The 24,002-nt window shown below is 43.8% G+C and overlaps 1 protein-coding gene across 4 annotated transcripts in view; it reads right to left on the bottom strand.

Moving 5' to 3' along the window:
- NHS (NHS actin remodeling regulator) overlaps positions 1-24,002 on the bottom strand; it is a 441,226-nt gene that overhangs the window by 83,515 nt on the left and 333,709 nt on the right. Inside the window, exon 1 of one of the 4 annotated variants that reach the window (XM_019755449.3) lies at positions 11,801-12,014. The exons of the other annotated variants lie outside the window; for them this stretch is intronic. Within the exon in view, the coding sequence (XP_019611008.3) occupies positions 11,801-11,834 (34 nt within the window). The 5' untranslated portion in view covers positions 11,835-12,014. Of the gene's footprint in view, positions 1-11,800; positions 12,015-24,002 lie in introns of those variants that run through there. 4 annotated transcript variants of the gene reach the window in all.

The following is a 24,002-nucleotide window of genomic DNA, read 5'->3' as shown; positions in this document are numbered from 1 at the left end:
ATAAATTAAAGCCTTCTTAGAAACAAAATAAGTCCTTTTCGATGGCTCCAAATACTCATAGCTCAAAGTCTTATAATCTCAATTATGCCCCATTAAAGTGCCAGTTCAGAGAGGCTTCCTATGGATAGCCTTCAGTCCCAGAAGCCCATCTCCCTTCCTCCAATCCTGGGCTTATCAGGCTGATGTTAGGTCACGTGGTTTAAGGAAAAGAAGCACCAAGATGCATGGCCCAGAGCCACCCTCAAGAGACAATGGGGGTGGGGTGGGGAAGAGAGACAATCGCGATGGAAGGAAGAGAAAGAGAGATGATTAAAGACTACAAATGCCAATGCATAACCCCAGAAACCCTTCATGGAAATGCAGGAGTAAGGTCGTGGAACAAGAACTACACTGTGTTAGGACGTGGCGTCAGTTTTGTAATATTCAACAATGATCACGGCTGTCTTAGGAAGATGGGGCATCCAAAGACACAGGTGGGAGGGGTCAAAGAGATGTCCACTCTCCCCTTCCTACACACTTGGGAAACTTACAAATGGAAACCCTCAAAAGAAAGAAAGGAATAATTGCAAACTAAATTAGGGCCAAATGAACTATCTGAGAAAGGAAAAACTAATTGTTACAACTAAATACTGCTCAACCTTGGCTGTACATTGCAATTTCAACATAGTGAAATCAACTCTTGCACTCTTAATCATGTCATTAATTACTAACTTTACATAATAGGAAAAAATGTTCAGCATTTGGAGTTCCCACCAGTTTTGACAAAAGCCATTTCTTTTGAAGCAAATATTGGTGAGTAACATATTAGTTGATTCTTTGGCTATCATAGCATGTAGATAGTTGGGTTTCTTTTTTTTCTTTTCTTATTTTCTTAGTAAATCTGGGAACCTTTGAACTTCGAATAATTTATTTTTCTTTCTCTCAGTGCCCTTTAGTTTTACAAACACAAAAAATAATTATAGAGGTAGTATTTACATGTATATGTCTATGGCTTTTTCATTTGGCATTTACAATGCTAAGTGAATGAATTAATTTAGTTCATTTTACTTCTTGGGGAAAAGTATATGTAATGAAAGGGGGTACGTTTTAGTTGACTCTGGCAAGGTTTTATAAGGAGCATATAAAGGAGGAGAGAGAAAAAACCCTTCTTTGTAGTCCTGAAAAAATATATTGGTCGGTACCCTAAACAATTTTTCTACATTTGTGGTTAAACACATACTAATTATGTTCCAGAAATGGGGATGTTTTACTGAGAAACATTATGAGTTAAAGAAAACCCCCCTCTATACTAGTGTTTGCCGTTATTCCCAGTTCAGGCTCTGAATTTGCTTCCTAACAGCTTTTCCAGTCTAAGACTGTGGCCAGGACACTGGATTTGGGCTATAGGCTGGGACCTCCATCAGTTGCTTTCCAGTTAGAATTAGAAATGAAACTAGAAATCCAGATTAGAGTCAATATTAAAATAGGATTATGTGCCCATTTGGGAGGGGTTTCTTCATTTAAGGATAGGGTGAAGTCGAACAACGGAAAGAAAAATGACCAGATGGGAGAATCAATAGTCCCTATGAGGTACCAGAAGCTACACTAGAGAAGCCAGGTAAAGAAGTGTACCCTAACTTGTCAGAAGCCCTTTATCCATGTTTTACCACCTGGAGAGTGATATGGAGGAGAATCAAGAGATGGTTTGGCCTGTTTTTAAAGGGTTTTGGTAAAAGAAGCAAGGTGAAGCAGTGGGCAGTTTGCAAAGAATAATTTCATAAGAAATAGATCATATGTTAGAAAGTTGCTTTGCACCTAGGAGCTCTTTTAACCCTTAATATGTCTTAATAAACTTAAGATTTTTTCTATGTAATTTTACTAACAATTGTCACCTCAATAAATTAAAAAAAAAAACTTAAGATTTTTTAAAATTGATTTTTGTTTTTAATGGAGAGACAACAGATGGCTCCCGTGTTCATTCGTCTCAGAAAGGGGACGGTTTTAGGATCACAGATATGCAGATGTCAGTGGAATTTGTAAGAATGAATCTTTCTGGCTTCCAGGGAAGATGACCTGATGATGATGCTGGTAGAACCCTGAGAGACCCGAGGGAAGGACCCATCTGAGGTCCTCCTGTCCACTCCAGTAATGCTGGGATATTACTCTGTGTCTGTAGCATTAGGCTTCCTTCCTCCTCCCTCAGGCTGTCGGCAGTAAGCCACATAACTGAAGCCGCAGGATGAAGGGGTTTGATACAGTCAGTCTCCAGCCTCGGAGTATTCCAAAGTTCATGTGTAAGTTTTTCTTTTTAATTCGGGACACATTTTCCCAGGGGAAAAAAGTTACAAATGGCATTGAGAGTTCCAGGTTTGCCCATTAAAGCTTACTTCCTCCACAATATTGCTGGGGAAATGTGTATTTGCAATGCACAAGAGTGGGAAACAATACTGACATCATGGTAGTGAATAAACGTTCACATAAGTCAAGAAGATAGTTTCAGAAATTAATCTTAAATGCCAGTGCCCAATGAAATACAAGAAAAACTAGAAAAAGAGTAGTGGGCTGATGGGGACCTGGGGGTCTACAACTGGAATGTCTGTCTCTGAGGATTAATGACACTGGTTCTTTATTATGCCTAATATTACTGGAAAGATTCACGCATTCCAAAAATAATAGTATTTTTGAGTATCTAAAATCCACTAGGCACTACTATAGCAGAGATGGAAGACTTAGTCCCTACTCTGAAGGAGCCCATAGAATTGCCGACTAGAAAGACACTGTGCATGGTTTTCAGAGGGACTTGCGTGTTCTTCCAGGATACACTGTGTTGTGCCTGGGGGTTTAGGAAGCCACAGGATCGATGTGGAGTAATCTGCCTGGACCACTAGTTTTACTCAATAATTATTTGGGGGGAGATTATTTTATATTAAATATTGTACAAAATAGTGCTAATTTTGTAAGAATTTTAGGATGACACATATGATTACAAAGAAATCTTGGCTGGCCCAGTGGCTCAGGTGGTTGGAGCGCAGTGCTCCTGTCGCGGGGTGAATTCCCACATGGGCCAGTGAGCTGCGCCCTCTACAGCTAAGATTGTGAACAACGGCTCTCCCTGGAGCGGGGCTGCGTGCAGTGAGCAGCCAGAGGTGGGAGTGAGCTGCCACAGGCTGCTGTGTGCTGCCAGGAGCAGCCGGTGGCCAGTGTGAGTGGCCGGCAGCCAACGAGAGCTGCCATGAGCTGCTGTGAGCGGCCGACTGACCGACTACCTCAGGGGGGACGGGGGGGAGGGGGGGGGGAGCGCAAGGCTTATGGTACCAGTATGGGTCAGGGAGCTGTGTCCTACACAACTAGACTGAGAAACAATGGCTTGAACCAGAGTGGTGGGGGGAAGAAATCTTAAAATCTATGGAAGGCTGTTTTGGGCCATACCCACCTCTACCCCTCTCCATCTCCACCCTCTGGCTCAGATGCCCTTACAGGTACTAGTTCATCTTCTGCTCTTGGAAACACTGCTAAAATATAGGCATGCACAGCACATGGGCTATGAAAAGGGAGATGTCGAAATCATCCTGGGCAATTTCAGGAAAGGCTTCTCAAGGAAGGTGATTTCAGGAAAGGCTTCTCAAGGAAGGTGATTTCAGGAAAGGCTTCTCAAGGAAGGTGAAGGCTTCTCAACCAAGGCTCCCAAATTGGCCAGGTGAAACAGGTCATAAAAGCATTCTAGAGAGGGAACAGTGAACATAGGCCTGAAGGTGTATGAGAGAGCATGGTGTGATGAGCAAAAGTAACCAATTTTGCATGACTGAAACACCCAGCTGGTATAGGGAATTTCAGAGACACATACATGCATTATCATCTCAAAGGACAAGAAAGAATGTTGAGTCCAAGAGTTCTCTGTTCTAGCCAACAGGTGGTGTTGTTGGCCCAGGGCAGCTTGGTGATTATCCAGAGCAAGTGGCCTTGGAAATTTTTGGAAAGCAGATGATGATATGAGGATGGCCAAGTATGGAAGAGAGACATTTAAACATTATGTTTGGAGTTACAAAAACTCCAAAGGAAGAGCTGTAATCATATCTGCTACTTGATACTTTGTCCCGAAACTTTGAATGAGATTAAGTATAATCCCTGCAAGCACCTTCACCAGGATGGCTGAAGTTAAGAAATTAGAGGACAAACTATCCTCTTTCTCACCACTGAAAAACACCACCTCTTCATGCTGAACCGCCAACCCATCCAAGCAGCGGTGTGGGAAATTCTGCATTGTAACTTCTTGACCTGCCACAACCTCCAGCACTTGTTAATCCATCACCTTTTATGATCCCAGAAGACATTTATAACTCTCTCCTAGGAAATGAATATTTGAACAGTATGTCATTGATAAACAATGCTGGGTAATAAATATATCAGTTACAGGCAGTCAAGTTAATTAGCAAAATGTTCTAGAATCATGATAGGAATTGAGAGAAAGTAAAAGGCCTTACCTACCTTCTTCTGTTTTCTCATTGGTTCTGCCCCTGGTCTGACACCTTTTGGCTCACAGTCTCATATTTTGGTGGGGGACATCTCTGCAGATTGGTTCTTGCTCCTTTAAATCCAAACTAAGTTTCCTTCTACTTTGGATGATCTAAGATGAGATTGTTGCATAGGCCATAGCACATCTTTTAACTCTTAACCTGTATGATAACCTAAAAACACCACCCCCATGTTTAGTTTAGGGTCATTATTTTCAAACCCTTGCAAGCAGTATAACCTCAAGGTAAAAAGCCCAGGTTTGGGGATCGGATAGAATTGGATGCACGTCCTGGATCTACAACATCCAAGCTGTAATCTTGGGCAAGTCATATACGTAAATACGCCAAGCCTCACTTTCCTCATCTATGGAATGAGCACAATAATTGTGCAGTATGAACTATGACAGAGCAGTCAGCACAGTCCTGCTGAGCACATAATAAGGGGTCATTAAATGACTTTTCATATTAATGTCCTGGTTTTCCCCAACCACTGGGCCCAAATCTCCTCAGCCCCAATGTCAATGGACAAGCCCCTCTCAAACGCATTAGAGTCATTATTTATGATGCCAAAGTACTTAGTCTTCTATTTTAACTCCCAAACTTGAGAAGAAATGCGTTTCATTACTTCTTTCCAGAGACACCTTTTTCATTTGTGACCTGAATGAAACCACTGGAGGATAAACAGATTAGAAAAAAAATACCCTGAGTGAATATTTTTTGAAGTTGCTAAAATAAGACATTGAAAACAAAGACCCAAGAGAGATGCTAACATAAGCTATTGGTTTTATATTTACACCTTCACTCAAATATCTACCCACTACTGAAATTATAAATGAGTGTATGTTTTTAACCCTCCTCCATTTTCCAATAGAACATCTTTTGATACTTGGTTGAATCTGCTTTCATTTGCCAGAGGTGAACTGATATTAACCAAAGTATACCAAGATATGAAAGATGAGGGTCAGCCTCAGAACAAGTGGGGTAAGATTAGAGGGAAAGAGTTTTAATTATCTGTGACTGATAGCATCATTTCCCTATGAAGAGCCCTGAAGGTTTTGCTCACACCTTCCAATACCGTCTCCTGGTAATGACGATGATAACAACAAACATTTATTCAGCCTTATCATGTGCCATGCACTGTGCTATGCACTTTATTTTCATTACATCATTCCATCTTCACAACAAGCCTATGAGATTTTACAGAAGGAACTACAGCTTACAGAGGTATATGTTTCTCCTGGCTAACAAATTCCTACCAATCCATCAAAGCCGAGCTCAAATCTCACTTCCTTCAGGAAGTTTCCCTCCCTTTTCCCCTTCACCTCCTCCACCCCCCATTCACTTTTTGTTTGATCATTATGGAGCCTGTTTTTTGTTTTTTTTGTTTTTTAATAGACACAGTCACACACCAGTTTTGTTTGACTGCTCTTTCACTGAGTGTGTGTTGGGTCTCTGGATGTGGTTGCAATACCTTAAAGGTAGGGGGAGTCCTCAGTTTTGCCCCAAATACAGGGCAGAATGTAGGGAGAGTCTGTACCTACAAAATACGATCCAGGACTAGACATCTATTAAATTGCAATGAATTGGATTTTTGCCCTTTACCAAGTTTCAGATTTCATGTTATTTCCCAGAAAATAAGCCCTAGCATGATTTTTGCGTTTCTCATCCCCTGAATATAAGCCCTCATGCGTGTTTTGGAGCAAAACTTAATATAAGAGCTGATCTTATTTTCGGGTAAACACAGTAGTTATTTTCTGTTTGACACTTTGGACCAAGGGCAGAGGAATGTCACTGTCCTACAGACAGCTCCAGCCACAAGAATGTTGTAGAACAGGAAAGGAAGTCATTTTTTATCATTGAACTCAAAAGATTCCCTTCTTATATGAATCAAGGGTATATCTTATCTCCCACTTATTTCTTCTGAGTCCATCAGTGGCTGGGACTGCCACCCTCCTATAAAAGGAGAGTAGACAAAGAGAAGCAAAATGCAATTTGGTGGCTAAGAACATTTTTCCCCAGCAGAAAATGGAGTGACTTTTAGCTTATCTGCTGTCACCTTGTTAATGTGATCATTGGTCTTCAAAATAAAATCTCTTCTCACCCATGATGTCTTTCGTGTAAAAAATAAATAAATAAAAGAAGCAAGAAATGCCAAGAGGAGAGGGGCAGAAGGGGAAAAATAAAAGGCTAATTCATGAAGAGAATCTATAAATCAACTTCTTTCCAAGGAAAACCACTCGATACACAATTATCTTAATTCTCCCAGGCGTCCATTTTCCTTGCTTTCCGAGGTAGGTGTGGAAAGTACTAGAAACCCATGGCCCTTGTCATCATCCCTGGCTTACAGAGCAGGAGCTACAGGTCTGCGTTAGTCGGGATGAGTAATTTATCGTTCATTTAAGCCAAGGGCTCTGTGGCTATTGATGTGTGCCCCTGGCCTGTTCTCAAGCACATCCTTATTTTCAAATTAATCATCCAGCTCTAACTTACTGGTGAAGGTTTCCAGGGATAAAAACTTAGATGGAAGAAGGATCCTAGTTGTTAATAGCCAAATGCCATCTATTGCAAGCATAACACAAAAACGAGGCAGTGAGAGAAGTGATTTACTTTACCTTGAAGAATAATCAAAATTTTCTCTTTGCTTCACTGTAGGGTGGGGCAAGAAAGGAGTAAAAATAGCATTCCTGGGAGACCTGAGTTCTTCAAAGCTGAGGAAACGTTTGCATTTTCCCCTTACTGGAGTTTGACATTTGGCCTCTAGATGCTGAAGAGCCAGTCCTGTATTTCAGTTGTGAGAAGATATGGCTGAGATTTATCACCTTCTGCATCTCCTTTCTGTCATTTAGGGAGCCAGCGGTTGTCACCACACTCACGGTCAATGACTTATAGCTACATGTAAGGCCAGCATCCCTCAGGAGAGTGGAGTTTCTCAGGATTCCTGCTGACCCAAAAAGAAGCACCCAGGAAGGAGGGAGCCATGCTGCCCAACAGAGTATTCAAAAGCACGGGTGGGCTTCACAGACTAGAAGATTCTTCCCTGACCACAGACAAGTAACCTCCAAATACATTTACATACAGATGGCTTGTATAGGATAGAATGTGGACAGCAGATTATAGTTGCTTATAACTTCCTGCAGCCTTATCTTATTCTAATCTTACCATCTCCTCTACCTCCCCACCCACCAGACTGAGAGAAGGCAAGAATCAATGCAAAGCAAGTAGGCTTTAATTTTCTGAAAAATATTGTCTCTATAAAATATGTTTCCCTTGGTTTTAGAGACCAGGTAGTTTTTTCATTTGTCTGTTTTTGTTTTCAGTTTTGAATGTCATCAGTGAGGTCATTCCATTGTGTTCTAAAAAATAAAACAAGACAAAACCAAAAAAAAAAAACCAAAAAAAAAACCCCACAAACTAAAAAATCCACCTAAACCTTGATATACATTAACCTATTTACCCTACCAGACTCGGTTCAAAAATCCCCTCCTCCATTGGCCTCACTTAGCTTGCCACACCACCCCACAAGGGAGAGTTGGTCCCTCCTTCTTGTAGATGGGCCCTGAGTTAATGTGTACAGCCTTTCTGGTGCTCATGCGTCAGTATCCTCCTGATTTGGAAGTCCTCAAGGGCAGAACTGCATCTCAGTCATGTCTGATGCCCAAAGCCCAGCAGGGAGATGCGGCTCCAAAAAGTTTAGTTCCCCCAATGCCACCTCCTTCAAGGACCATGGCAAGCAGTCAGGGCCGTAAAGAGTGGGAAGTGACACATTTGGATAGTGAGGAAAGAGGCCAAGTCTAAGACAGAGCAGCTGAAATGTTCTATTGAGGAACATTCCACAAGAGACAGAGACTAAAAAACTTTGGAGGAATTTCTCAGTGGTGAGGTTTTGTGTTGTGCTGAGTTTTTTCCTGGCTCACCTCAGCATGCTCAATCCAGTGTAACACTTGGCTTCATGCCCTCCCCTAGGCACACTGTTGGTATTTTCATGTCCCATCTGCCAGTGCCTCTGGAGGACATTAGGATAAGTGGGTTGATCCAGAAAGGACACCCACTGTTCTGGCCCTCTGCCTAAGACATACAAACGGAGAGCAGCTTCCCAGCCACAAAGCTTTTGCCTGTGCCAAAGGCATATCATTTTAAATATGAGTATTATTCATAGCTACTATAGACTGAGCAGCTACTAGGTGCACTATGCTAAGTCCTTTTGCCTGCATTCTTTTATTTCATTCTCATTTAAAGAATACATAAGGCAGATATCATCTTCATTTTAGAAATGAGGAATTTGCAATCCCATAACTTTCCCCAAGTCATACATCTCATAAATGATAGAGCAAGAATTGAAACCCAGATCTGGCAGACACCAAAGTCCATTTTCCCTACACAATGAAGCCTCTCTAAAACCTAACTATCTAGAGGATGAAATCCATGACAATAAGCCCACACAGTAAAGCCACTGGAAATTACCAAAGCTGTCCTCTGAGGTAAATTTATAGTTCTCAATTCTCATATTCTTTAAACTAAGCATTCAACTTAAGAAATAGAAAAAAACAAGTTTAAAATCTCAAGTTATTGAATATAAAAGTCAGATAAATTAATTAAAAATGGACAAAACAGACTTTGCCATGAGATGGCAGCAGCCTACACTTTGCTCCCTCTGAATGTGGCATTCCCAGGAATGAACTAAGGGACCTGAGCTGACATTTATACTGATATGAAAGCTTTGCTTCTGGGAAATATGGATGCCCAGAGATGTAGGCGTAAATAATGGCAGTAGATGTTGGGCTCCCTGGCTCCTGTCTATGGGTTGGCATAAGGGTGTGGGCACCGAGAGCTTCCCTGATCAGCTTAAGTGGTTCTCATACCTGCACAACCACCAAGACACCATTGTAGGCTGGATGCAACAGGAGCCTGAAGCTAGACCCACACTCCACTTTTCCTGAAGACCACACTAACCCTTTCATGTCTACCCACCTATAGTCTATCAGGTACTTGGCTGTGCCTGCCTCCAGGTTGCAGAAATTCGGCAGGGGCTGAGGAAGAAAAAAAGCAGTTTTATTTTACCCTGAATCATTTCTATGCTTATAAGGAAATCATACAAAACAATTGTTCCATGGCTTTAAATCTAGTAAATAAAACTCCCTTTGAGACTCCAGTTTGAAAGATCGTGAAGATCAGAGTCACTACATTGTTTATGTAGTAAACACACACCCAAAACTATAACATTTTTATAATGAGACCTGGTGTAATAAAATTTGTGTTGAGGCAAAAAGCAGCCATTTTCCCCTCAGCTTTTATTGTGCTGAACGCAATATCTGCCAAGTCCTGCTTGGAGGCACCTTTGATGAAGGGTCGGGTTTCCCCACTTGTGCGCTGTCCAGAGTTGGCAGGGGGCCATGACCTTGCCAACAGTCATGCCAGAAGATGGCCAAACTCAAAGTGCCAGCAGCTCCATGAAGTTTGAGCCTTCTGCCACATAACTCTGTAGCCTTTCCTATCGCTCCCTGGTCTGCCAGCCACCCCCAGGCCTTGGATCTCCAACTCTCCAAGGTAAACTGGGTTAAGGCATTCTGAAGACTTTGTCTCCCTCTTTCTCCTTGAGCTTACACTGGAAACTTCTGGCAGGTACCTAAAGGGGCCTTATTTCTTTGGTACTCCTTCCTATCACGTAGTCCTTCAGGCCTGGTCAATACTACCTGGCCGGTGGACACTCTCCCCTGAATCCACTGATCCTTAAGAAAATGTGTGGACTTAGGTCCTTAATGGTCTCACTCAGTTCCCTGAGGGAAGTTGGGGGGTTAGAGTGGGATTAGAGTTCTTACTTCTACCTTTCGTCAGTGATTTTAAACCCAGTCAATGATTTCAACATTGGAATCCACCTGGGAAGCTTTTCATAAAATGCACTGATGTACTGGTCCATCCCCAGACGTTCTGATTGAACTGTTCTGAGGTGTGGCCTGCATATCAAATAATGGCTATTCATTGTAAGGATATAGGATACTAGGGATTTCGAGTTGAACGACTTCACTCCCAAATTCAGAAACTACAATGCCCGGAAGAAACTGACAGGGTGCAGTGGCACCCGCCAGAAGCTGCCTGGTCCACAGGCATGTTTCCTTCCCTCCTAAGGGATCTTAGGTAACAAAGCAGGCACAAACCAGTGCATTCCCATCATCACACCTGGAAAAGCAACTCACGGGGCGTGTTCTGAGATGGCAGGACAGAACAACACTTTCATGGAGCAGGGCTGCGTATAACCGTACTGGGTGGGAGTGGTTAGGCCAACATGTGGCCCGTAGAGTGTCGCCATGCCATACATCAGTCTCCACAAAGACAATGGAGGCAAATGTGCAATAAGGGGGTTTAGCTGGGGCAAGGAGAGCAGGGACTTGGACACTCCCACTGCCCACCCTGTATGTGCTCAACATGACTGGGGGAGGGGCTGGAGTCTATGGAAGAAAGGCCACTGTCCCTGACGTTCAGGAGCCTGAGTTAAAATGGAAGGACTAACCTGAATGCAGGGAGAATACTGCAAAGAGTTCAACACTTGTGAAACAGGGTTCAACTGTGTTGCTGACCTTCTGTGATAAAGGAACATTGTGAAGGAGGGTTTATAGGACTAAAGAAGTCAAGATAGGCCCCCAGATGGTTTAAGGCCATTTAAGATGGAACACAAAGTAGAAATTGGGAAACTTGGGTCTGGGGACTCCCAGTTCAGGGCTGTTTGGGCCCATAGGGAGATAAAGAAACTTCTCTGTGTAATCTCAGGGTGAGGGCAGGATACTGAGGAATTCCACGACAGGAGGGGGCGGGGTGCGGGAGGAGAAGAAAGGGCTAGGCAAGCAGGGCCCAGTGCGAGCTGGTGCAGGACACAGGCCTGAGTCTGCAGCGGCTCTTCCCAGCAGCCCTGGGCCCTGGAACCTGTACTTGGGCTACCCTCTGGGCCCTCTTGGAAGACATGCAAATGTCAGAGAGGAAGAGGAGGAGGGAGAAAGTCTTGTCCTCTCTGTCTTAAGTAGTCCAATACCTCAGAAGGAGCAAAGTTGCAAACATGGCCAGCCAGTATAAAGAACCCAAAGTCCCCAAAGCTTAGGAGCCGCTGACCCCAAACGTCAAGGTCATCCCTGCGGGTCAGGCATAGTCTCCCTTGCTCACGTCTGTTCCTGTGAAAGGGCTCACTTTCTTCAAAAAACAGACCTCTCAGTCCCCCCCAGAATAGGAAGCGGCTGCAGTGCAAGCCCCTCTCCAGTAGGCCTGGCCTCCTCCAACTCCCCTCCCCCTTTGTCTTGCCTGGAAATGCTGCAAACCCCAAATACCTGCATTCTTGGGCATGCAGCAGGCGAGAGGCATGCTTGGATTCCCGCTCTGCTTCTTAAGGACAGGCCTTTTCTTTAATCCAAAGCCCTCTCGGAGTCCCAGAGAGCTGAAAGCTGATCTGCTTAAGTCGGCCAGCAGAGCAGGGGGGCGGGAGGGCGAAAGAGGGCAACCTTCTGCGAGAAGGGTGGCAGATTTTCACACAACATCTGTGCTGCCTCCGGGACTCCCCCCTGGAGGGGGAGATGGTCTCACCCAAGTGCTGGGCCAGCCACTAATCCCTCCGGGGTTCACTTGAATGGCAAATCAGGACTCCAGGGCAGCCTCAGACACACCCAGTCTCCAGAGGAGGGGCTTAGCACTTTGCTTTTCCAGCCCTGAAGGAGTTTAGAATGCAGTGGTACTTTGTTTTTTACAGCCTAGCTGCTCCAAGGGCAATAGGCCAGGGGGTCAGCCATTACCTGGGAGTTTGTTGGAAATGCAGACTCTCAGGCTTCGCCAGCTTGAAAGCTCTGCCAAGTGCCACGTGGCTATGGAAACCATGAGCACGCTGCCAGACACAAGAAGCTGGGCAAATACTAAAACCCAGGGAGCCACAGCAGCCCAGCCCTATGCCAACTGTCCAGTCATGAGAAGGAATACATCCCATTCCATCACCCCATGGCTGCCTCACGTTGCCACCCATTCTTCTCACCAGGCTGGGGTTGGTTCACTTGGCTGTGAAATTTTAGGTCAGTGTGAGGTTGAACTCTTCAACAGGCCTGCAAATATTTGCACACACACTGAAAGGATGTTTCACACAACTGGAGTTTGCTCTTTGCAGGTTGCAAATCAATTTCTGATCCCCTCCTTCCCCCAACACACACACCACCTGTATCAACATGTTAGACTCTGGCGATGCCAATAACAACAGTAATAGTACATGGCAAGAATCCTCAAGCCTCTTCACAAACATCAACCATCCTGGAGCCTATTCAGATTGTCCTCTTGGCAAGAAAGGGAGAATTTCGGGACTTCCACAGCTTTGTTCTAGTAGTCTTCATGTCATCAAGGCACATGCTTTACCTCCCACCTGAACCCAGCAACTGAATTCATGTGCAACAGCTGGAAGGGTGGAGAGAAGGAAAGAATAGAACCCAATGGAAAGTCGGAGAAGAGCTTTTGTTTTGCAGTCTAGAGAGAACATTGAAATAACTAATAGTGAGGTAGATGGACTTGCTTTGTTCTCTCACAGTCCCCAGGTCTCTGCTGATGGTATCAGTTCCCTGCATTCGATGCTTCTGCTCCTTAATCATGTGGAGCAAGAGCCAGAATGGGTGACATCATTTCTGAAGATGAACTGAATGGCGCTGAGGTTCTGGGATGCATTAAGACAGCCCAAATCAACAGAAAGTCTGGCGGGAACCTTGGGGAAGTGACCCAGACGGAATCTCCAGCCTTCCAAGCATCTGTTAGTGGCATCAGTGGATGGCATGGCAATTGCCTAAAATACTGTATATTGCAGTGCTCTCGCCTTACATTCCCCTCCCATTAGCAGAGTGCCAGGGCCCTGCCTGAGGGAGGAAATCAAAGGACTGGAGAGAAGGTGGAGGGAAAGCCAGCCAGCGATGAACAGAGGAAAGAGAAAGCAAAGAGGGTGGCCCTGGGCTTTACTGGGATTTGTGTGGGCTCTTTAAAGCAATCATGGTGGGCTCTTGAGTAGAAAACCAAGCTAAAACAGTATTTAAAAATCTTCTTGGGATCCCCAGTCTTGCCTCAAACAACAATCACTCATAAAAAGACTCTCATGAATGGAAGGAAATGATGCCATTGTTTTATTTTCTATGGGAAGTTGTAATAGTTTTTAAAAGGTTAATCTCCTTCTCAGTCCTGTTTTTTTCCCTTCCAGTGACCCCAAGCTGAAAAGGAAAAATATTTGCACTTGGTGTTTAAAAACCACAGTGAATTAGCTTTTGTTGTTCATGGCAAGTCCACTATTTAGCTGCCCAGAATCAAACCAGATGTCAGGGAAGAAAGAAGGCCCACATCCTGTGAACTTGCCTTTTACCTTCACAGAAGGGCTGAGGGGAAGGCTGGGCTGAGAAGACAAAATGGAGGGAGTTTGGTGGTCAACAAACCTGATGTGTGTTTTTGATGCAACCGCTGCTTAGCTCTTTGTGGGGTGCTGCCTGTGAGATTAGACCTCAACAGCTCTGGGACCCTGGATGCACAATGCCTCTGGACTTCCAGAAGTTTCTTCTGTGAACACTAGGCCAGCAGCACTATTCCCATAGGTGGCAAAGACCAAGGCGAGCAATAGAGAAGGATGGAAAAGAGAATTAGGAGACAGAAACAATATAAAAAGAGGTCAGTAGGACTCACTGGAACACTAAATGTATCAGAGAAGGGGGAAAAAATCACTAAAAACAAAACCAATATATTTTCTTTCTGTGGCCTTCTGGGAGAGTATGAGGAGTAGATTATTATTTAGTCTTGTTTTTCTTTAGCACACCACCCACAACTCACAGCTTAAATTAGCCCCTCCGCCCAAAAAAAAGTTCCTATAGGGCCTAGTCTATTTCTCACTGTTTCCTAAATCTAGCAGCATAAGAAAGCAGGAAGTCCTCTCTACACTGAGACACTTGTTAAGCATTCAACCAATATTTACCAAGCCCCTACTCTGGTAAGCTATTTGGGTGACACCAGAAGGCCTTGGTTCCTATTCCTGCCCATGAGAAGTTTACAGCTTATGGGGTAACAATAGGCATGCTCACAACAACAGTGATAAGTACCATTTTTTCAAAATGTAATGATGTGCCCATGACTGTGCTTTCTATATAGAATGTCATTTGATCCTTACAGTAACCCTGTGCAGTATGTTTTATTACTCCCATTTTACAGATGAGGAAACTGAGGCCGAGAAAGTTTGAGGAACTTCATCAAGATCATATAGCTATTAAGCTAGTAGGAGTTTTTGTTTCTATCATTGATGAAGCCCAAGTGCCTAGAATAGTGCCTGGCACCTAGTAGGTACTCAATAAGTATTTACTGAATGAAGAAAGCAGCTGGGGGTACAGGGAAACGCTGTCTGAAGCATTAGAGGGGCATGGTAGATTAACACTTCTGAGCACGGAGACTGGGAAGCATTAATTAAATTCAAAGTTTGGTCAAATACCCTGTTTTGGAAAGCTCCATAGCAACTCAGTGCCTCAAAAGAGTCTCACTTTTCCAACCCAGACAGACCTTTACACTTCGCCACACACATACAAAAAAATGTAAAGATACAGTTTGCTTAAAAAGTTCTAAGAGTCAGCATGGTATGCTGAACTTCAAGAAATTCTGCCAAAAGCTGTGGATCCTTTTACTTAAATCTCTGCTTCTTAACGTCTTTGACAGATTGTGTGGTTTATTCCTGAACTTAAATCAATAAATGTTTACTAAAAGACGTAGGGAAGGAAATAAAGATGATGAGCTAGAGTGAGTGGTTCCCATTGGTCAAAGAACTGGCTGCATTCATATTACCAAGGATCCACTTAGGAAAACTGCAGTATCTCAGGCCTCACCCTAGACCCATTGTATCAGAATCTCTGGATGTAGGACCTGGGAATCTGTGTTTTTAAAGTTGCCCAGGTAATTCTAATGTACGCTCAGGTTTGGGACTGTTCTAAAATTCCCCCTCCCCCAATTCTCTCTTAGGTTGGGTTCCTTAAAAGCAAAGTCTAAGATGGGGATTCTTGTTCAAGTGATGCATGGAGGGGATGCTCTCAGTAGAAGGGACACGAGGAAAGCAGGACGCAGCGGGGGGAGGGACTAAGTAAGGATGTGGCCTCACCTGGAGATTTGGTTCAGCCTGATCCCGCAGGGAGCTCTGGAGTGCAAATTGCACCACAGAGCTGGTCTCACCTTGAGGCAAGATGGTTGGTGGGGCTAGTATTTGGCAGATAGCAATTCTCTGGGGAAGGGGCAGCCAACACCCACAGCAGCTGGAGGAGGGGTACCCCAGCTGGTAAAAGAGATATAGGCAGGGCACCAACAGCATCCACTACCAACTCCAACCTGCAGGGCTGTACTGGAATCGGCCCCAGTACTTTTGTGGCTTTGCTCTCCACTGAAGTCTTAATGTCTACATTCCCTTTGCTGACTTGGCCTGAGTTGACCTTTTACACATGGGTCTTGGAGAAGAGTTTAACCTGTAGGAAGGCTTTCACAATCCGATATGGTACTTTCAGTGACCAAGAACACTGAGTTGGCACACCAGATTACCAATTCATCGGCTGGGGTTAACATCTGCATGCTAAATTGTGCCAGGAGTTGGCCCAAAGTCAGAGTCCCAGAACCCTTCCCATGAGCTCCAGCCATATTCACTCATATGCTCCATAACAAGTGTCGCAGGGAATCTGGCCACCTGGAGGTCCATATACTCTTTCTTCTCCCTTGACAAATCAAGATGCAGGCCACTGAACTTCCTTTGGCTCATTCTCAATGACTCCTAAATAGGTCAAATCACTTTGGAGACTGGCCAAAGGCTAATTTCGTATTCATCACTGACCTGTTATTCCTCTGGCATTTTAGGAAAATTTGAGTGACTGCCTTTTCCCCTTGTTTGTCCAAGTCTCCATCCTCTGGAGCAAAATTTGCAGCCCAGGGTACTGTGATTTATTCAGAGCTACTGCTACTTATCAGTGGACTGCTACCCAAGCTTGCTTGCTGCCCATCTGCTGGATTCCTATACATATGTGCACATGGATGGAAAATTAAAGGCCCAGCAAGCCCTGGCTGGAGCTGCCTTGCCCTACAGCAGTTCCAGCCCCAACCAGGCTTAATGCCAGGGTCCGCTGAAGCAGTCCTTACCACATGGTCAAGAAATGGGGAGCATCAATGATAAAGTATACCCCAGTTCCTCATCTGTCAGTTGCTTTTCTTTAGGAGCTAAGGCAGGTATAGTTTATATAGCACTCCATCCTCCTACACCGCCCCACAGCTGCTTACTCTCTATTCTCATGAAAGAAGTGCCACCATTTTGGTTTCTTATATCAGAGCGGACACCCAGGAAAGGAAGCAGAAAAGGGAGTGAGGACTGAGGAGTGCTGAATAAAGGGAAGAATATGCTTTCCTTTTGTGGTTTAGTCACATCCAAGAGGAAGCTCAACACTTCCAATCACTCAAAGTCTGGAGCTAAAAAAACAAAACAAAACAAAACAAAACAAAACAAAACAAAACAAAACAAAACAAAACAAAACAAAACAAAAAACCCAGGCCTGGTTCAACTGTCTCTCCAGAAGTTGCTCTGTAGTAACGCTTTTATTTAATTGTAAGATGTCAATCCCCCTCTCTATCTCACCCCAGATTTCATTGTTTGTTTTGTTTTGAGACATTTAGTTGTTTTTCCTTTTCCTTCATACACTGAGAAATAGCTGCAGATGAGTCTGCACGGCAATCTGGCCCTGCCAGAAGAACAGAAGTTGTGATACTAATAGGGCTCTCCTCACTCTTCCCACTAAATCTGAAGCCATTGTGTTATGGAAGTTTCCTCATGGTAATAATATAATAATGATAATATTAACATTCTATTGATTGAGCAGATATTTATTGAGCACCTACTACGTGCCAGGCATTGTTTTAAATATTGTATATATACGATTTCAGTTCATTCTCACAACAATTCTGTGAGGTAGGTACTAGCATTACATCCATTTTACAGATCAGGAAACTGAGGTGCAGAGAGGTTACATCACTTGCCCAGGGCATTGGAGGTGGTAAATGGTACAGCTTGGGCTCCTAACTACTATGCTAGGTTACCCCAATAATTTAGGTTAGGGAATTCACCATCCTGCCTCAGCAAGCACAGACTCGCCATCTCCCATCACTCACATCCCAACCCCAAGTCAACAATAAGGCAAGACCAGGATGGAAATCCCAGCTACCCACAGAAAATAGTTATCACTTGCTTTGCTGTGTTTCAGGAGGAACATTCATGTGCAGATGGAGGTGTGTATATGTGTGTGTACGTGTGTGTGTCCATGGGTGTGTGCATGCATGGATGACTACATATACCCTCGTATGCAATGCTCTTCCTTAAGCCTGGATAAGGGGTTTCCAGTCATAGTAAAATTGAAAACAAGACCCTAACCTCTCTACCTTGCACGGCTCCCCACTCTTGTTTCCACAAACTGAGATGAGGAAGGCACTAACGTACCTTTCTGGCAAGGCTGGGAACCCTTACCCTGGGCCTGAGCTACCCCTCAGTACCAGAACCTTCCACTTGGCAGGGGCTCCAGTTTTGGCAAGAACAATTATGAAGTACGTGGATCACCACAGGGAGTCCAAAGATAAATTCATACAAATGCAGCTGTTTTGGGAGAAGGGGCCAGAGACTTTTGAGCCACACGTAGAGCCGTCAAGCTCCCAATTAGGGGCTTTGTGCCCTCCAAGCTGGCACTCCGTCTCCCTCCAACACCCTTGCCTTACTGACACAAAACCCCTCACTTTGACCCTTTTATCACCAAAGTCAAAAGGCCTGATACTGGTTAAGTGCTAGCCTTTCCTAGGGTATTTGCATTTTAGTAGCAGTTACAGGCCTAATGATGAAAGGATAAGCCCGCAGTGGGAGAACCAGAGGTATCAGTCAGCAGGTGGAAGAAAATTTGAGCAGGAAAGGGAAGGAGAAACCATTGGGCTTTCTATTTTCTATAGTTCTAGAACTACCTAACACTTCACTTAAGATTTCTTGAGGATAGTAGTAAAAGCAAAACTACATTTTATCCAGAAAAGGGAAAGAACATTAAAATAGTCTTAAGAACAAGACCATTCAGGTACAGAGACAACATTAGATAATCTCCAAGGCCCCTAATAGTTCTAACACTTTAACTTTTGTGTTTCATCTTTTGATGACTCTGGCTCCTTTAATGTGAGTGCTGAAGAAAAGGCTTGGCTTCTCCAAATCAGAATGCATTCAAGATGGTAGCACAATTGTGTCTCAGCTATGTAACGCCTGACTAAGAGCTGAGTGTGAATTTTGTGCCTAGCCAGTCTCGTGTGGTCATGGCTCTTCCGGCACTCTGCACTGTGGACCTGAAGACAGAAAACTGAGGTTATCCAGTCCAAGGAGGAGCCCAGGAAAACCTCAGTCTGTACATGTCATTTCACGTGAAATCATTTCAACAAGAATGGTGCTAGCCTTCAGTAAGCTCCTGATGGATGTGAATTCAGTTTATTTAGTTTGGCTACCTCAGATAAGGAACTTTCAGAAGCTTTCCAGTTCCTTTTAGATTTATTTGAAATGACATCATGCACTCAGACGCAGGATTCTTGAATGAGTCCAACATTAGGAGAATGGATATGATGGAATGATAAGACTGACTAAAAGCTTAAACAGTCAACTTGGGGAAGGGAGAACATTTGAAGGAGATAAAAGTCATTTTCTCATTTGCCCACTCAATGACAAGAATCAAACATTTGACCAGCCACAAAACTTGCAGTAATGGGACCAAATGGTTAGACTTGGAATTCTAGTCTTTTTATTTGGGGAGTACAAATAAGAAATCCCCCAGTGTGAAAGTGGGATAGGTCTTCATTTTCCTGAATTTGAAATGTTTGGAGATGATGCATTTCACAAACAAAACGAAGTGTTTAACACTGTACAGACTTTTCTTGGCTCTCTCTTTTGAAACTTCTTAAATGACTTTTGCTGCCTTTGAGTTATAAGATGCTAACTTTAGTGGTGCATCTTTACCCTGAGTGCTTTGGGGCTGGAATTTCACTCCGTTGCTTCCCTTTACCTTTTGGAAAGCATACCAATGAATGGAGACAGGAAGAGAAAAGGTAAGGAAACCTGCCTTATCTTTCGGACACTGATGTGGAGTTCATCACTAAGAACTTAGCAGACTTTCTACTGTTTGGTCCCAATAAGCACAGCAGCCTGGTCTAAGACCTTCACGGTGTCATCCCATTTGAGTTCGTGCCATGTCCAATCAGAGACAGGTCCATTCCAGGGCTGGCTGGGGCCAGCAGTATATTTCACAGCCATTTCAGTAACAATGTGATTATTCTATGTACATGAAAACATCAAACGAGAAAGCCCGGGAAGCCAAGCTGGAAGGGAACCTGACTTGCTAACTGGCTGCGGAGTGATTCCCCCACTCCCAGCTCTCTGTCAAACACCTTAAGCAGCCTGAAGAAACCCACTGTGGCGCCAGTTTTCTAGAAAAATCAGAATGATTAACTTTTCCTAATCAGGCTTCTAAGCACTGAAGAACCAATGGATAAGGAAAGCAGAGGATAAAGTTCAGATCGGCTCTGTCCAATATGGTAGCCACTAGCCATATGTGACTACTGAGTACTTGCAATGTGGCTGATGTGAATGAGGAACTGAATTTTTTATTTCATTTCATTTTAATTACTTTGAATACTGAGACTCCATCAGTTATTGGAAAACCTCGAGTATGTGAATCTACTTTTTCAAATTTTGTGGAATTTTATGAAACCTAAAAACAGATCAAGTATTTTTGATGAAAATGTAGCACCGGAATTGAGACATACTATAAATGAAAATATGCACTGATTTTGAAGACTTAATATGAAAAAAGAATGTAATATATGTCATTAATATTTTATGTAACTTGATTTTCATGATTTTATTTTGTTGATTTTATATGCTGAAAGGATAATAGTTTATAAATATTGAGTTAAATAAAATGCATTATTAACATTAATTTCACCTGTTTCTTTTTCAGTTTTTGAAATGGCTACTAAAAATTTTTAATTACATAAAGGCCTTGCAGTATATTTCTAATGGATAGCACTGGGTTTGAATGAACAAAGTGAGAACACTTCAAATTGATGTTTTTACGAGTAAGGATTATAAAGTGTTGAGAAGAAAATATGAGTTTTTATTCAGCTAAGAAGTGAATTAACTCATGGTGGTTTGGAGTAAGTTAGCAAAACTCCCCATTGAGTGAGTCAACTTGGGGGTGTCTGTCCATTGGAGGTTTCCATGCTAAAGCTGGTTGGGGTGTTCTAGAGTAGTGGTTCTCGGATTTTGGACAGCGGAGACCTGGGGGCCCCTGAGAGTCTTTCAGGAGACCTGCAAAGTCCAAATTTATCATAATGATACTAAGACATTCTTTGCCTTTTTCACTCTCATTCTCTCCTGAGTGACATGTGATACCACAGCAGCTGGAATTCAGAAGCAGATATGAGAATCCAGCAGTCATCTGTTAAGCCAGACTGCTATTCAAGAGATTTTTTTGGGGGGGAAAAGTAAAAGAAAAATATGCCTCTGTTCACTAACATTTACTGTCTTGAAAAACAGTTATTTTTTCCTCAAAGTATTTTATTTATAGTCATGTAATATACATATATAGAGAGAGCGAGAGTATGTACTTATTAATTTTGAAATAAATTATCAAGTAAATCTTTTTTACATCTCAGTTTTAATTCCTAGTATGATAAACAGTGACGTAACTCATCCAAACTAGAGCTCTTTGGGGTCCTCAATAATTTTGAAGAGTATAAAGGAGTCCTGAGATCTAAAACTTAGAGAACTGCTGTTCTAGGAGGACTTGCTAGCAGATGCTGTCAATGGCCCATTCCAGAGCTCCTCGGCCTCCCTCTGAGTCCTCCACAGCTGCGGTGGACAGTTTCCCTCCTCAAACACCAGGGTCTCTATTGTTCTGCTTAGGGGCTTACTCTCATGCTGCAGGACTGTCAGTGAAAGTCCAACATCAGAAACAACCAAGTGGCAATTAACAACAGCCTGAATAGATAAGTTCTTGTGCTTTCACACGATGGAATGCTATACAGAAACAAGAACAAACAAGCCACTGCTACATGCAACAACGTGGGTGAATCTCACAGCTATAATGTTGAGTAAAAGAAGCCAGAGATCAAAGAGTACAGGTTGTATGATTCCATCTTTATAAAGTTAAAAGCCAGGCAAATATAATCTATGGTATTAGAAATCAAGACAGTGATTGGCTTTGGGAAGGAAGAAGAGCCTGTGGCAATTCTGGCAGCTGATAACATTCTAGGCCTTGACCTATCTGGCGGGTATAGGGGTATAGGGGTGAGCACTTTTCTGTATGTATGTTAGACATCACTCAAGGTAAAAGAATGAAATATTAATTATAGTTTTTACACCATGCTCTGCTAGGCACCGGAGAGGGTAAAATAGAATTTTCAGACATTGCTTGTGGTTTCTGACTTTACGTCAGTCCTCCTGAGAGGTAACTATAGTAGAAGATAGAATTGTTTTTAGAAGATTTAATTTGGGGTAGGCAATCTGCGGTGGGTTGTTTGGCATGGATAGTACAATGACTTGTTTTTTTTTAAATTTACTTTGAATGCCTTTATTTATTTAGAATGCACACAGCATCTCAGTCCCCACCGCTCTTTATTATGCTACACTGACTGTCCCACATTTAAACTACCTGCCTGACCCTGAAGGCACTTGAGTTTGAGGCGTATAACGTAAATGATGGTCCCAGACGTGACTTGAGCTATTGTGCAATGGAGATCCAGCGCATTGCACCAACGGTGATGGGCAAGGGTGTGGCTAGAGAGAGGCAGGGAGGGGGCGTTGGCACGAGGATAAAGAGCATGGAGGGTGGCAATGAGCCAGGGACTCTGCTGTGTCCCCAAGGGCCCTCTGAGGGAGATAGTGAGGAGATAACACTGACAGGCCAGGATTTAGAGGTCACTGCTATCTAGGGGATATGAATGTGACCTTAGCAGCAGGCCCCTGGGACGATTCTCTAGTCAATAAGTCACCTTTTGCCATCCCTCTCACTTCCAATACCCAAGTTTTCTATCAGTCAGGACTCATGACTGCATCCAATCATTCGCATGGGTCTCTGGGGGCAGATTGTAAAGACCTTTCAGAAGACCCAGCACCTTAGCCCGCACCTTAATCAGGTGTAAGCTGCACCTCCGAGCTTCATCTCAGTTCCATCCCGCCCCCCGCCACACACAGACACATGCACACGAAAAGTGGGGGAAAGCCTGGGATTCACTGTCCAGCCTGGCTCCACTAACCACAAGGAAGGGTGGGAAATGTAGTCTGGTCGTGTGCCCAGGAAAAAGAGAACATGGATATAGGAGAGCAGTGGCTGCCTCTGCTTCATGTTAATCCCCTTCTTCCTGCCTGGAGAGCCAACAACACTTGGCAGGGGGTACAAAAGAAGCACTGAGATGCCCCTCTCTGCTCTGGCATCAAAACTCATGTGGAGCTCTCCCACACGCCTTGCCTCTTGCTCCGATGTTCCAGACTCCTAGACCTCTCAGACCTTCACTGAATCCACAGCCCTAATTGCACAGTCAGCTGGATGACAAAACCTATCGTATCCTACATCTGCCAGGATGCTTTTCTGGGCCCTGCTGGCGAGGCTGCCACTGCTGCTGACTGGAGTCACAACCCGTCTCTGAGTACAGCTTATTCACCCAGGGTACCCCAACAGTCTGGACACTTCCAATGGAGGCCTGCCCCTGGGCAGGGATGGACGCCGCCTCAGGCCTATGCATGTTTCCCACCCTGAAGTGAAATGACAACTGTCTGACGTTCTAGAATATGATTTTGTTTGGAGATCCTGACTCCTGTCTTTGCTGGAGGAAGTAACTCTCCTTCAGGACCCCCACGGACAGTTGGTACACTGTCTTCATAACAGACGGAACTATTTCCTCTTTTCAACCACTCACAAATGTTTGCCCCAATACCGGGCTCATAAGCACATGTTGGCATTTAGGGAACCCTCGACTGGGGATGGATAATTGTGCACTGGAACCCAAGGGCACTGGAACTTGAAAGCCAAGGTACATTCTCTCCTTGTATCTCCAAGACTTTGAAATCTCTCCTGCCGTCAATAAATGAAATTTGGGAAGCAACAGGAAGAGTTGAATTAGGCCTGTGGAATAGTATCTCCTCACACCTACACTGGAGTCCTAGGAATTCAGATGTGCTCAGAGGGTCAAGGTTTGAAACAAAGCGGGAGGTTTGTGTGTGTTTTTAATTGAAGCTGAACAGCTGCAGCCCACCCAGCCTCCACAGGGCCTTGCACCAAAGAACAAAAGCTATTCTCTCTCAGGTATTGATGGCTATTATACCTGTTCCTCTGCCAATTCTGGAAGAGGCCACTCACCTCACCCTGAGGCCTGAGACAACGTAGAATCAGAAAACATTAAAGCTCAAAGTGCTCTTCAGCCCAATCCCCTCATTTTATGGGTGAGGAAAAG

This window comes from Rhinolophus sinicus, chromosome 18, assembly GCF_057876585.1.
Source record: "Rhinolophus sinicus isolate RSI-liver-muscle chromosome 18, RSI-T2T, whole genome shotgun sequence".
Taxonomy (NCBI): domain Eukaryota; kingdom Metazoa; phylum Chordata; class Mammalia; order Chiroptera; family Rhinolophidae; genus Rhinolophus; species Rhinolophus sinicus.
This window is presented reverse-complemented; position numbering and strand designations above follow the sequence as displayed.